At 37.5% G+C, this 15,163-nt stretch overlaps 1 protein-coding gene across 6 annotated transcripts in view; it reads right to left on the bottom strand.

Moving 5' to 3' along the window:
* Positions 1–15,163, bottom strand: part of LOC310903636 (uncharacterized protein) — a 503,466-nt gene that overhangs the window by 331,567 nt on the left and 156,736 nt on the right. For all 6 annotated transcript variants that reach the window (XR_014587628.1, XR_014587629.1, XR_014587630.1 and 3 more), the window contains one exon: positions 11,498–11,547. Coding sequence is in view for 1 of the 6 variants with exons in the window: in XM_083847242.1 (XP_083703368.1) it covers positions 11,498–11,547 (50 nt within the window). In the remaining 5 variants the exon portion in view is untranslated. The remainder of the gene's footprint in view (positions 1–11,497; positions 11,548–15,163) is intronic.

Here is a 15,163-nt window from a genome sequence, read left to right as displayed (position 1 = left end):
TCTACCATTCATAACTGTCAAGAACCAATTCATTGGGACTTGGGCTTATTAAGCCCCCAAACTGCATAGTGAACATACTCAGTTTTCTGCCTGGGAATGTGAATAAATACTATACTTTCCATCTGTTTAAATTGAGCTTTGATGTTTTTAACACCACTCAATATTTCTATCTTGTTATCAGGACACCCAGCCACGAAGTCCAGAGAACGCGCGGGCGGCAGCTCAGTGCCAGCAGGAGGCCGTGATCCCGACCGCCTCCTCCCTAACAGGGAGAGGGTGCCTTACGGCGCTGCTCCTACAGCAAGCTGCCGTACACAGAGTGTAAGGCTTACAATGTTACGGAGAAGCAGGAAGGACAGGCTCATCTTCTGTACACAACGCTGCACTTAGAGAAACAGCAACGGCCTGCTTTCCTTAAACAGCCACCTACTACTTTCTTGGAAAGGAAAGAGATTGCTCTGGCAATTAAAGAAGCAATCACGGTGGATATTTACCCTATTGAGGACAATATATCAATTCTCTTGGTCAAACACACCAACTGTATAAATAATATAAAGAGAAAATGGGTTTTGAAAATAAAATATTACTTAACAAGTGCATTTATATTTTAATCTAACTCCGTTAATTCAATAGTTTCCAAAAGGCATATTTGAATTGGAGGCTTTAATAGTTTTTCATGTTGAATAATGTGGTAATAGGATTTTTCTCCATTCTGTACACATAAGGAACATTCTAAAATGTGTTGCCACAATTACACAGCAGCGGTGTGCATGCTATTTAATGCGAGCCTGGGAATAAAGCTGGTTTAAACCATTTGGTTTAAAACAATCATAAATCGCCATTTTAACATAATGATTCCAGTATAGAATGTTTTGCTTTAATTTCAAGGATTCTAGTGGGGAAAACATAACATTCTGAGGATTAATTTAATTTACATTAGGACTACTGTGAAATTCTGGTTCTGACCAAATGGCAATTAAATAAAGCTTGAGGTTGGGTTTTTTGATTGTTTTTGTTCTGCCACAAATATGTCTCAAAAAGGAAATGATTATAAACATATATATATTTAAAGATGCTAGCAAGAATAATTGGAGGGTCAGAAGGATTTTTCTTGAGTGTTTGGCAATGTTTTTCCCATCTCACCAAGAATTTCAAAAGAGGAATAAAATGGCACTCTATCTTCTGGACTGCTTGATGTTTGTCTTTGCTGTCAAGCTAAAAAGGTTGCAATTCCATTTATATAGAGAAGATTAGAATAATACAGAAGATATGATAAAATGGAACAATTCCCAATGATAGCCAGTCACATCACATGTTAAGGGGTCTAGACTACTTTGGTACATAGAGACTAACATACAGGGACCCCATTAACCTTAATGAATCAAGGTTGTTTATTAAGAGCAAATACACTTTCTTACCAGCTCTCCAAATTTTCATGAAGATGTTAATGCAAATAACTTCTTAAATTATTCAAACTGAATGCAACATCAATTAACTAGTCTACACCTCAAGCTTGATGCTGTAAACACAACAGGTCCCACTGCTTATATTCAGGAGTGGCTAAAACAAGATGACTTTGTATTATAACCAGGAGTCCTTGTGGGAGAAACCCTACAAGAAGTATTGGGACAGTAATGAGACGGAAGTATGAATGTGGGTTTTGCAAAGGGATAGATGCCCTGGAAAATTAATCATCATTTCTATTATACCAGACTGTTTCAGTTCAAACTTATGGCTGCCTTTAAAATAAACACAGTGGACCCAGTTCTTCAGGCTGATGCACTTGTTTTGTGACAATGTAAAGTTGTTCAATTTAGCTAGTCTTGAACTGGCAAATACATACAGTGTTCAGGCTTTGTCTTAAATTAAGTAGAGCTTACTGCTGCTCCAAGTTAATTATAATCTTTTGTAAACTTGGAAAAAAGGTTAGAGCACTTTCACCCTTAAGTCTTTTTGCATAGTGACCTATAAAAAGCCTGTTTGTGGAATTGTGAGGTTATGTGCAGTACTCCTGTGGTCTCTTTCAATGTATTACACTAAATGCTGTTAATTTTTCATTTGCATGAAGCAATTAGGCATTGGTTTACTCTTCCTTAATGTTTACTGATTATTCTGGGGTGACATCAACTGGAAGTTCAGGTAGAATCAATACTGGTTAGCTCTATTTATAGTGATCGCATTTAAGGTTTCATGTATTAGTGGCTGGGAGTTTGGATCCAACTTCTCCTTCTCTTAGCCCTATGGATAAACTCACAGCACCACCTGAGCTGTACATCCTTGGTACCAAAACTGTCCTGCTGGATACATATGTCTGTCCGTTAACGCATGTACATCTGGCTTCAAATACCAGGAATGAAATAAAATTAATGAAATGAAAAAATAATGAGTAAGTAGTAGGAATTTATACTCTGCAAATTGTTTAAGCATTTCTTATCCAGAGACTTAACCTGGGAGAAGTAACCAGCAGCTGAACCAACCAAAGAATGAGAGCAGGGAAGCTCAGTAGGTCAACCAGTGCAGCTCCATACTTTGAAGCTGGATCTATTATAAACAAGTGATAATCTGTAAATTTCTGTGTAACTGGTTCTTATAAATTATGATAATTACATAGCCTCCTTAAACAGCTGCTCCCATCCCCCAATTAGCATTACTGTCTGACAGATTGCTTCTCTCCCTTATATATAATACAAATCTCTTTTGCTACACATTAAAGAAGCACTTCTTGTTTGCCCTTAGTGAGCACAGGGAACAAGTGGTCACCACCCTATGTGCAGCAACTATTTACAGCTGATAATATTCACTGCTCAATCTTTTCTCAGTTAGGTAGCTAGGTAAATCCCATTAGTCCACAATTTTCTTTACCAAAAGCCAGGCAAAGCATTGCATCTCAGGTCTCACACCTCAAGGAACAATTTTCTCTTCCTGATGTCATTCAAAAATTTTAAAGTGTATCTGCTGTATCACAGAGTAGAACTAGATCTATGAGGGATCCTGGGGAAGCCTGTTGTGTACATCTCTGAGCTGGAAAACTAAGTGTTGTTATCTTTGAGTATTTTAAAATGTTTATGTAAATGCTTTACTTAGCTTCTTTCTGTTCATAGTTTCTTACACTTATATTATTTAAACATAAAAAGATGCCATTTTAGAACTTCATTTGCTATTTCAACCACAGAGCAGCTTCAAATTCCTATTTGAAACTGAGGAAAAGGAAATGGAAGGCAAAGCAGACTTTGTATGTTAGAAGAGAAAACTTATCTGTCTTAAAAACTGATGAAAAAAGGTAAGAATCATGATGATAGTGAGAAGGCCATCAACAAGCAAAATCCTAGGAAATATAATGGATAAAACAAACTGTAGTATAAAATCTCTCCATAAGACTGATGATAAATATAACCAGTGAAAATTTCCCAAGAAATTCAAAAAGCAGAAGGATACTACACAAGCCTGGCAACATTAGTTTTTCTCTTATGTGTAGTTTGCACTGTCAACTCCCATATAAAATGTGTGTTTACTGGAGAAAATAATATGTACCCATTAATTCTTCCCTTACTCTTCCATACTTGAAAGATATTTTAACAAAACCCTGGTGTGAGTAAGTTTTTCCTTGATTGTTTAACACCGCTAATCATATCTCAGGGCCTTGGGTTTCCAATGAGATTGAAAACCATGCAAGGATTGTATCTCCTCCTTTTGTAAGCTATCCTCCACAAAAGACGCCCTCCCTCCCTTGTAGTTCTCAGACCATGTAGCCCTGGCCTTTCACTCTGCCTATTCCTCTCTTGCTAAAGCAATCTCACATCTCAGCTATTCACAGGAGGGTGAGTTTTTACATGTAAGCTCAAGGCCCACAGAAATAGTGACAAGTTGCAGTTAGTGTTTCAACATCCCCACCCCTGAAAGAACAGATAGATGTATATACATGAAGTTTAGTAGTTACAGTATTCTGGCTGCCCCAAAGACATGTCCAGAAGCAAGGCTTCAAATCCTTAAAGTATCTCCCAAATGTTTTATACATGTAGCTCTGTATTTCCTGAAAAATAACTTTCTGACATGAATTTAGCTATGGGAGAACAGTTAATACCATCTTTAAATATAAAGAGATTAGTACAACTTTGTTTTAATAAAAAGGAGAACTGCATTTGGTCATATTCCCAGGGGTGGAGGGGACCATAACTAGGCAAATTCAAAGATAGAAGTAACACAATTTTTTTCCAATTTGTGTAGTAAAATCCCAGAGAGACTAAACTAGTCTCTGGGAACGCAGAAGTATTTATCTATTGCCTGTAAGTATCGACAGGTCTTATTTACCTGTGTAATGAGCAACAAAACTAGAATTACTGTACACATTCAGATAAAACACATCATAGAATCATAGAACATCCCGAGTTGGAAGGGACCCATAAGGATCATCAAGTCCAACTCCTGACACCATACAGGTCTACCCAAAATCAGATGGCCAGATCAGATCAGATGGCCAGTTCGTTCTCCTTGGAGGGAATGCTATTCCATGAGTCTGTCCATGGCCTAGGTCTCATTGTAAGAGAATGAGCAAATGTTCCAGAGCACTTTTGCACTTCTTTCTCTCACTGCCTTCTGCATTCAGACTCCATGCTCAGAATCTCTGGCAGCTCAGATGAAACCCATAATATTTTGTAACTATTGTGTTTTGACAGTATCGGAGTTGACTGATGTAATAGGGAGGAAGCAGGGAGCCTAATAAATCCTATTAAAAGTTGAAGTTTCAGTCCAATAGCCACAGGTGCATGAGGTAATGTATCCACAGTTTTCAATCACAGCCTCCTTTACTATGGCCTATTCCACGCAGCCTAATCTAAAGTGAAAGCATTAAGTTTTGTGTTCTTTGCGAAGTTGCTGCCAGTGTCTGTCTGCCCTTCCTCCTGATTTGCTTGGCAGTTTGGGAGCCTAAGGGAGGGGTGGATTAAATTGGAAAATATAAATAACAAATCAAAAATTAAAATTGACTGGATAAACAATTTCCCCTAGACTGTTTCTTAATAAGTGATCGATTTTTTAATCAATATTCATTATTTCTCAGAACATACCAAACTGTTTATCGAATAAATGAATGGCTGGAACTACAATGACATGAAATCAAATAGGTGAACCAATTTCTTTAATAACATGGGCTGAACAGGCTACCTCATCTTACCTGGTTGAAACTGAAAGTCAGAAATTTAAGACCATTGAGTAAGTGATCCAAATAAAGGATGCAATTTGTTCTAGGGAGCATGTGTTTTTATGTTCGATATGCACAGGCGTATAGCCGCATGCTGATTTGTGCGACATTTCTAAACTGCGGTTGAAAGTTTCTTTCTTTTTGGAAAAACTTGTGTATTCTTTCCCACAATTCTTCATTAGTCAGCATACTGCAAAGCTTCTGAAATAAAATTCAGATCTGAAAAATGAGATCTGTAAAACTGTTCACAGTAAAGTCTTTGAGCATGGTAAATGGATTTCTCTAATAAGTTTTTATTCACCAGTATCAGATTCAGTGGTACATACAACCTGTACAGTGCATCCTAATATATACTCCTGACAACTTTTTATTATTTGCTGTGATGTAAAAAAGTCCTTTTAAGGTACAGATATTCTGAAGTTCTTTTTTTCAGTTGAAGAAAAAGCACTGGGGTATAAATTCTCCAAGAAATGTTTGCCCACTTGTTTAAAACATAAGCAAACATTAATTTCTACATTATACAGATCAAATCATTTACATGATCTTCAATTCATAAAATTTCTTGCAGTATGTGGAAATACTTCACCTTTATTTGTACTCATACACGATTCTACTTCTTATGAAAAAGCATAAATTGTACTAATCAGCTGTTAATTAATATGTAGGAGTTCCCACTTTAACATCTATTTTAACTTGTCACAATTAATTTAAGATATGACCAAACAGTGATGTAATTTTACAGCTCTGCAGAGATAAGGGTATGAAACAACACAAATAATGCAAAGAATCAGAGGGACAGTGGGTTCAGCTTGTACCCGTTTCGTAAATGAATTCCATGTGCTCATTGTTGTCACAACTAATTATAGCGGAATCAAATATCAATCTCCTCTGCTCTGCTGTCATCTACAATAACACTTATAATAACAAGAACTTTCATGCAACTCACTTCTGTAGATCACAGAAGATTTCTGCAAACGCTAAACACCCACGGTAAAACCAGGAATACGAGCTAAAGATTGCACCTTTAAATCTAATTTCACTTCCAGTGTCAATCTACTTTACAGCCCTGCTTCCCGATAACAAAGCTCTACGTTCTGTAAGAAGTCTCCAAATATTTCATAGGTGCAACAAATTATTCAACAGATGGAGGTCAGCAAAAGAAAGAAAAAATTTAGTAATGGGTCAGTCAGACCTAATTCTGCAAGCTGCCTCTCTGCACCGACAGAGTTTCAGCAAAAGCAACCCACGGGGCTCTGAGTTCAGGGAACTGCTGCCATCCTACTCGTAAGGTTAAAAAACTGTTAACTGTTGAAATGAAGCTGTTTCCTGCCAAAATATATAAATATTCTACAGGAATTCTAGACCAGCCACCATTATGCAAAACACACGTATTTAAAGAGCATTAAAGAACTATCTGACCACATAAAAGTGATAATCTCTGGTAAAACAACGTTTCCCCTTAACTCCAAGCATAAACTCAGAGGCAGGAGTGCTCTGCATTCACTCACAGAGCTTCCAGCTCCCTCAGCCTGACAGCTTGCACTGTCATACACATCTGCACGACTTTGTTGAGACCCATGTGCCCTTTGGAAATTTTTAAAAAGACTTTATTTCTTCCAGTAAGAGCTTGCTTAAAATGGCTGTGCCCGTCCTCTCGGTTGAGGCACCAGGAGACCAAAGCCTGCAGGAGAGGAGGTTTCCGTCCCAGGGACCGGCCAGGAGATGGTGGCAGAGAGCAGCTCTCCCTTCCTCCCTGCTGGTGATGTTACCTCGGGAATTTTAATCCTCATAGACCCCACGATCGTCTGGACACCTCGTTATGCTGCTACACAGCAGTCTCCTGACTTGTGCCACCAACATATTCGTTGTGTTTAAGACACCATAACAAGCTCAAAGCTTTGTTCTACATCCCCTTCAGTCAGCCAGGCCCGTGCTCTTCCACAGCACGCCACAGGCAGGACGCACTTGCTCCCACCTCTGGTAAAGACCCAAGTATCATGACATCAGTTTTGGTAGTGATAAAAATCAAACATTTTCTGGAGCCATTATTGCCTAAAATGTTAATGCAGTTTACTTTTTTTAAATGTGATCGATAGCTGGGGGAAAAGTGCCCATAAATTACTAAAGGCAAATACCATTCTATTAGCACTCAGGAGATTTTGCAACATTTGCCAGTCTCTGTTTTACTGGAAAAAAAAATTAATTTGCTGAAAGCCTAGTTTCTTACCTGTCTTTGTCTTTCTCCGTAAAAGAAGGATATTTTTATCATGAGTCATTTCGGAGATGTAATTCTGATGTACCGTAGCTATAGGTTTCAATTAATGTTCTACCTCTCTGTCAGTCTTTACATTGCATGTTTTATGAAATCATTAACTATTGTCATGTTTCTATTATGATACTATTAGGAAATAAAGAGACGAATGTAAATGAAGATGTAAAATAAATGTGCGACAGTTACCAGGAGCAACATCTGTGCACTATCATACATGTTTACACTAATTTTCTAAAGATTGTTCCATTCATTACAGAGCATTGTTACTTGCTGTGGCACAACCCTTATTTCCATGCATTTAGGGATTGAAGCAAAGAGAGGGTAAATGAGAGCCTAATCAATACCACTTTTCATTTTGCTTCTAATGTGCTGCCTTTCCCTTTCTTTTCTTCATGCACAAATCCAAAAAAGATCCTGACGTTACAGTCATAAAATGTAATTCTTCTGCAGAAACACAGACAATAATGCTTTCTGTATTCAGGCGTATTGCATATTCTAATGGCATTTGGCTAAATTGAGTATGGATTTAACATCAAAGGCTTCATGAATTTTTCAAATGAGATATTAAAGTCAATATTTCAAGTGAAAGATATTTCAATTTAGTTGCATACACAACAATAAAAAACTTCTACAAGGCAGAGGTACTACTGGCTGTGGCAGTATTAGCTCATTCAGGAAATTATTAGTTTATAAGAAAATCAAACAGAAGGTTGTGATATGGCAATGACACTGAATAAATTAGACTAACCGATACGCGCTAACGTACTTTATCTCTTGGAGTCTGAAGCAGAACTTGCCACTGGCGTGTTCAGTGCTTCAAGCAGGGCTTCGTTTGGAGATATTTTTTTATTTATTTTGGAAATTCAAACGATTAGCATCAAGATTTGCATCCGTAACCTCAGAAATCTACTTATTTTCCTCTTTGAAAGGGCTAAGCCTACTGTATGCAAGGAACCCCCCCGATCTTGTTTATTTTTTAATCTAAGTGCATTTTGCTTTAAATTGCCAATGCTTATGCAATGCTGCTTCTGCTTTCACAGTGAGTTACTGAATGTTCAGACTCAGTGCCAGCAAAAAGTCCTCTGAGCTCTGAAAACTTTGTGTCCTGGCAGAGAGATCGACAAGAATTGCAAGCAATACAAACACAGACTCTGGTGGTTCATTTCCTTTCCTATTTTAGGTGCAGAGAATGTAGCAAAACGCTCTTTAAATCAGTAAAATGTTGTATTATGATGTCTTGACATAACACTGAAGAACACGTGCGTTTGTATTACCTAACACTGCGCGCAAGAGCTAGATGCACTATGCGGATATGCAGCACTTCTTTAGGCACCCATAAGCACAGCGTCATTGTGCTACCGTAAGACCAAATACACCATTTGTTCACACACGGGGTAACAGCAACAAGAGATAAATGCTACTGAAGATGCAGCAGTTACTGATTTTACTATTAATTATTATATTAATAAAAAGCAATTATAAACAATCATACTAAGAAGAAATATTGCACTTGCAGTCATCCGCTGCTGCTACCAGCACAGACGTGAACAGGCTTGCTGAGCACGTAACACTTCCACAGGACCCCAGCCAATTCTCATGGGTGCTCTGGAACACAGGTGGGAGAGCAAGCCTCTTTGGATACCAGGGGAAAGTTACACCGTTTTAAAACTTTGATTACCAGCCAGTTTGGGCCCACAACATAGACTTTACTCCTACAAGCATTTCCTTGAAACCAGTGGGTTGTTTGACTCTGCACTATTCCCCTGCAGCGTTTGCATTACTGGGAGAGCACTTTAAGGACTCAGAAGTTAGGCAAAAGTGAAGCTGGCTATGGCTAGACGTTAAACTGCTAGGCCTACTTCTCTTGTCCAAGGTGACAGCCGGACTGAGAGCAAATGCTGACCTGTTATTCACAACTGAACAAAGCCAGCAGCCTCATAGGGAACTTCTGCAGAGACTGACACATGCCATCTTAACCCCATTCAAACTAGATAATTTGTAACACTGCTTAATTTATCCAGTTTGCACCCTGTAGGTCCTAGAGCCCTGGACAGTTACGTGTTCACCCCTAGAGCCCTTTCTGTAGCTCAGTGTTTAAAGCTTTATGGCATTTCCATAAAATGGAAAGTGCCACCATTAAAATGGAATCAGTCAGAGATAAATCAATCCAACCTTCAGAAACAGTACTCCCAGAAAAAGTATTTCTTGTGATAACAAAGATAAGGCAGAAGTTTTGTATGGTTAATAACATCCACTAATAACTAGAATTATATTTTCAAAATTGCCTCTGGGGCTGGGGAATACGGTTCTCTTTTCATCTGTTGTGAACTCTGGACATCCTTGAGATGGTTTTGAAAACTACAGCTCACACTTAATGAGTCAGCAGTGCATCCAAAATCTTGCAGCTGAAATTATCGAAACTTTGATCTTTTTTATGACATGACTTAAAATGACACTGTTAAGATGAAAGGTTCCCCCATGATCTCCATTCACTCTGAGAATCGGTGTTTAAGGAATGATCCTCTGAATTCAATAATTTAATATTTTCCCTCCTGATTATGGGGGTGTACATAAAGTTAAGAGTACTTCCCTTGTGAGATCTATGTCAAAATGAGAGTTCAAATGATTCTGTTAACTAAAAATGAATATTTGGAGCTAAGATCAGAGGAGAAGACCAAGCTGTTGGATTTGATCTTGAACATGCAACCCCTATGCCCAAAACAAAATAATTCACATCTCATGCTCTATGCAGCTTTTGTGTTTGACCTAAATTGTTATTAAAAACACATGTATAGATTATCCATAGAAATAAACTGAAGAGATTTTGCTACCTAAAACTTGTTTTTGACTCTTTATTAACTGGTGATAATCTGCACTGATCTGCATTATAATTCCATTGCAGATGTTGCTGACATTAAGATGTATGACAAGGAAACTACAAAAACAGCTGATCTAAATAAGTGAATATTTTGCCTTAGGTCAACAGTACACGCAGTGCAAAACGTCTTTCAAGGAATTTCAGGTTTTCTATTGCATTCCTTGCAATTTTATAAATGTGAATATAAATAAAGTGATGAAAGTCCATTTGACAGCCATTTGATTTTCTCTAATGTAATAGCTTTCTAAAACATGCTGTTTTCTTGTTTAAGTTTCTTTCTTATTGGAGGTTAGAAAAGGAATGGTTATTAAGTAGTTAGACTGAAATTCGTGACGGGAAAGGCTGGTTACATTTTTTTGGATCTACCATCCTTACAGCCCGAGGAAGCACAGCTGCTTTCTGACTTGCAAGGAAAGTAAGACATTTTCTGTAGGGAGTGAGAAGCTCGTGAAGGACTGTACTTCTGAGCATTTCCCACCCTTCCACCTGGTAAGCGGAGCTGGTGATCCACCAAAGCTCCTGAACTGTGTACAAGGACATGTGGCCATTTCATTAGCGGGGAAACAACACCTTTGGGGCACTGCATAGGACAACCTTTGTTATAGAGGAAGAACCACAGAGGATGAAGGAAACAGTCAAAATGCTATGACAGAAAGGTGGGAAGTGAAGAAGTGATCCCTGGATTCAAAAGTGCAATTCTTTCTTTTTCTTTTAATTTGTTATAGGTCCACAGTATTAGCTCTCCATCTAGGTAGAAATGAGATCCATAGAGCCCCAAAAAAGATTTCTTAGTCTTTACCTGGGAAATACATTTACTATGAAGTCTTAGGCGGTTCATAGCACCTGTGAAAGTCCTTCAAGCTAGGGTGAATTTTGTATGTTTTTACAGAGTGACAAAGCAGGAAATAACTTAAGAAAACACCTTAGTCAGTTGAAATCGAAATAAAAAACTATGTGAAGGTCATCTGAAAGGCAATTAAAAATCAAACTGTTTACCAGACATACCATGTCAAGAATAGGAATAACCTCAGTGCGAAGTATAATAAACAAATTTCCCTAGTAATGTGAACTACACAGGTGCTTTATCCATTAGCTACTTACATATTTTGGAAAACACTTCGGTACCAATGAAAGCAATAGGAAAACTTACTTGATTTCAGTAGTTCAGCAGTGAGCTCTTTGTGCTTGTCACCCACCTCCCTGAAGAAAAGAAATGTTGCACATCAGGAATGAGTCCAGCAATTATCTTCTAACATAGGAGCAATGCCAGCAACATTCTAGTAATGGCAGCATTAATGCTGAAAGTTTACATTTTCAAAAGAGGAAACATTTACAGACACAATCTGGATATTTTAACTGTCACCAGCTTCAGCGATCTGATATTGCTTAGCCTTGTGGCCAATGCATTAAGTCACTGGTATCTATCTGCCACCAGAATAGATCTTCTCTAGTAAGTTCAATAATTAATCCAACAAAACATAAAGAAGAAAAGCAAAGGCCATGTCATTATTAACAAATAAGATAAAACAGAGGAAAAAAAAAAAGACTTATTTTTCGAAAACCAGATCATGAAAATATTTTCTATCCTAAGATACGACCAAAGAGCAAGATAAAGTTGTAAAGGTCTACAGTAACTCAAATTCATTGTACTCATAATAAATCCCAAAATGCACTGAAAAACTTTAACTCAGCTGTTTGGTCAATTATTTCTCTTACCTGTCAAAACAAAGCAAAACAAAAAGAAAAGCCCAACAAGCTCACTTCCATAGGGGAGGAGCACAAAGAAGGACAATCCATGTACTATATAAAGGTAATCAAATGCAGATTTATACTAGAAATATAAATAGTACAAATAGGAAAAAAATACTTAAACAGTAAAGTACTCCGTGCAATTCTAAGGGAAATCAGATGAACTACTGAAAAGGATACAAGTGTAGACAATTCATTATACAGAATATGGTAATGCCTGGCTAAAACTAGTGCAGAGTCCCTCACTTTAACGAGCACAGTCTTCACCCACAAATTAAAAATAAACAAATAAAAAAGATACGAGTATGACCTCACTTATTGGCAGTCAATCAAACTGCAATTTGTCCCAAGAGTTCTGAAGCCACTTCTTTATAACACATCAAGAACTCACGCTTACTGAGCTGATCTGTATAAAGCCTGATTTTTTTCTAGCTACAGCAATTGGTTGTTCCTATCAAAACATTTGGGTTTATGTAAATGACATCTTAATGGTTAATTGGAACCATAGCATGATGTTGAAAGTTAAATCATGCTCACTTAACTTTGTAGTATCAGTGCACCATCACTGAATAAAAGTACATTTCTTTAAGCTGAGGGTTGTAGCATACAGCAAATAGTTTGATGCTAAGCGAGCAATGTCACTGATGCGCTAACAGCAAACTCTAATAGCTAAAAAGAATAGTTTCTTCAACATCTATATATTACCATAACTTTAAAAATGGCAGTTTTCATTAATCACACAATGGCATGTTTTTTCTTTGCAGTGAGCTGATTAAAATACAGATATATTGCCTCAAACATCATAGAAATTGCACTCAGCCATTCTTTCAAAAAGGGTTTTTCTAAGCCTTCTTTCCTCACTCAACTACATATTTCAGACCACAAGTATTGTTAGAGATGCCAGTACAGAAATGGACAAAAATATCCTAAATAAAATAATGAAGGACATCATTTTTTTGCCAAAACAAGAATACAGCTTCAGGTGGAGAATGGCTGATTCAATGTCTTCCATCTTAAAACTGCAGCATTTCAAACTTAATCAAAAGAAACTACTTCGAATTTTTGACAAGAAAAGCCTGAAAATAGCTTGATAAACTATGCGTGGACATCTAGATTTTTTTTACATGAATCCAAACATCTAAAACTGTTTGAAATATAGGGAAGTCTACATGGAAAACAAAGTTATTTCTTAGAGAATGGGTCAACAGTCTGGAGACCTTAACACATTTTTTTTGGTCCAAATCTGAGTGAGTCTCATCACAGTTAGACACCTGAAAGGTTAAAATCCAAAGTACAGTGTCATCTCTGACCTAGGTCCTTGAAACATATCACTGCCATCTCAGAGCTTGAGCTGCACATATAATTCAATCTATAGATAACATTTTTGAATATTTTCAGAAGGGAAAAACTGGTAGTTATCACAGCTAATCTGGTAGTTACCGCAGCTTTGGGAAGTGGTTGAGGCAGGCTGAAGTTTCCAGCTAGTGGAGGAATGACTGTTTCTTTGTCTACATTTCAGAAATGTACATGAACATATATGTACATGGATATATCAATAGGGATTTGATAGGACAAGGGGGAATGGCTTTAAACTAGAAGAGGCAAAATTTAGATTGTTAGGAGGAAATTCTTCACTCAGAGGGTGGCGAGGCACTGGTACAGGCTGCCCAGAGAAGCTGTGGATGCCCCATCCCTGGAGGTGTTCAAGGCCAGGTTGGATGAGGCCCTGCGCAGCCTGATCTAGTGGGAGGTGTCCCTGCCCACGGCAGGGGCTTGGAACTGGATGGGCTTTAAGGTCCCTTCCAACCCAAACCATTCGATGATTCTTTAAAGGACAAGAAAGGTGCTGTTGTAGAATTTTGCCATCAGCCTGTGAGAGGTTGAAGCAGAGGAAAAATTCTGTATGCACAGCCCACATTTGATGTGTACGAAGAAGTCTGCAGGTCTGAATTTACAGTGTAATTGTTCAATATTTGGATATGCAGAAAAGATACTGTGACTGGACAAAATGAGTTTGGGGCAAAGAATGAAAAAGATGGAGGTTGAGATGAGTTTTTTAGATTAGCTTGAAATACTCTTTCATTCTTTTTATACGGAGTATTTCTCCTACAATAAAGTATCCCTTTTCATTAAGAGAACAGCTTTTCAAGTCTTCTCCTTGGACTTTTTTATTTTATTATTTTTTTTAATTTGGTACCCTTGATATTCAGTATTAGTTGCTGTTCAGTATTATTTACTGTCAATATTTACTGAACACCTAACTGTACACATACTGAATACATATTTTGCTAGCTATAGAATCACAGCTGCCTATTCCATGGGCCAAATTTAAAAGCACTATTTTCCTATAAGACAATTTGACTAAGAACTAATAAATTAAGGGACTGGCCAATGCAATTCTTACATTTATTCCTCCAGATTTGGTGCTGTACTTTATAATCCCTAGAGAGCTTTCACACACTTTTGAGAATATACCTTCTGACTATTGCTACACTTACCCATACAGACAAATGAAAAAAAAAAAAAGAAGAAAAAAAAAAAGATCAACATTAGCTGTTAAATGGTACAATTTACAGAAACAATTTACAATTTTTAGTTAGATTGAGGCAGACTTTATTTCATAAATTGGGCTTGAAAGTAGCCTATTTTTTAAAGTTCTCTTGCCCTTTGAGGTACTTGGATGGTCATAAAATGTTTTCAATGAAGAAAAATCCTCATTTGTAAAGGTAACATTCTGCAAATGTGTTCAGAATATTTTGTGACGGAATAGCTTAAAAAGCTGTCCCACTACCAAAGACCACTTCTAGACTTTTCTGTATACTAAACACCACTGCTATTCAGCCTCACCCTTTGTGCTTCCTTTGGTACTTCACCCACTGAAACCTGTTGGATCCAAGACTCCTTCACTTCTCATCCTGTGCTAACAGCCACTTACAAGACAAAGTAGCAGTCAGTGGGTAACATCACTGCCTTGTGTGGTCAGTGTCTGTATTTTAAAAATAAGCAGCATTTCATACCACAAAGATAGGGTGTGCTATTATCTACATAGGCAATAGTGACCAACAAA

The sequence above is a fragment of the Anser anser genome (assembly GCF_964211835.1).
Source record: "Anser anser genome assembly, chromosome: 8".
Taxonomy (NCBI): domain Eukaryota; kingdom Metazoa; phylum Chordata; class Aves; order Anseriformes; family Anatidae; genus Anser; species Anser anser.
The sequence above is the reverse complement of the archived record's forward strand: the minus strand, read 5'-3'. Positions and strand labels throughout refer to the sequence as shown.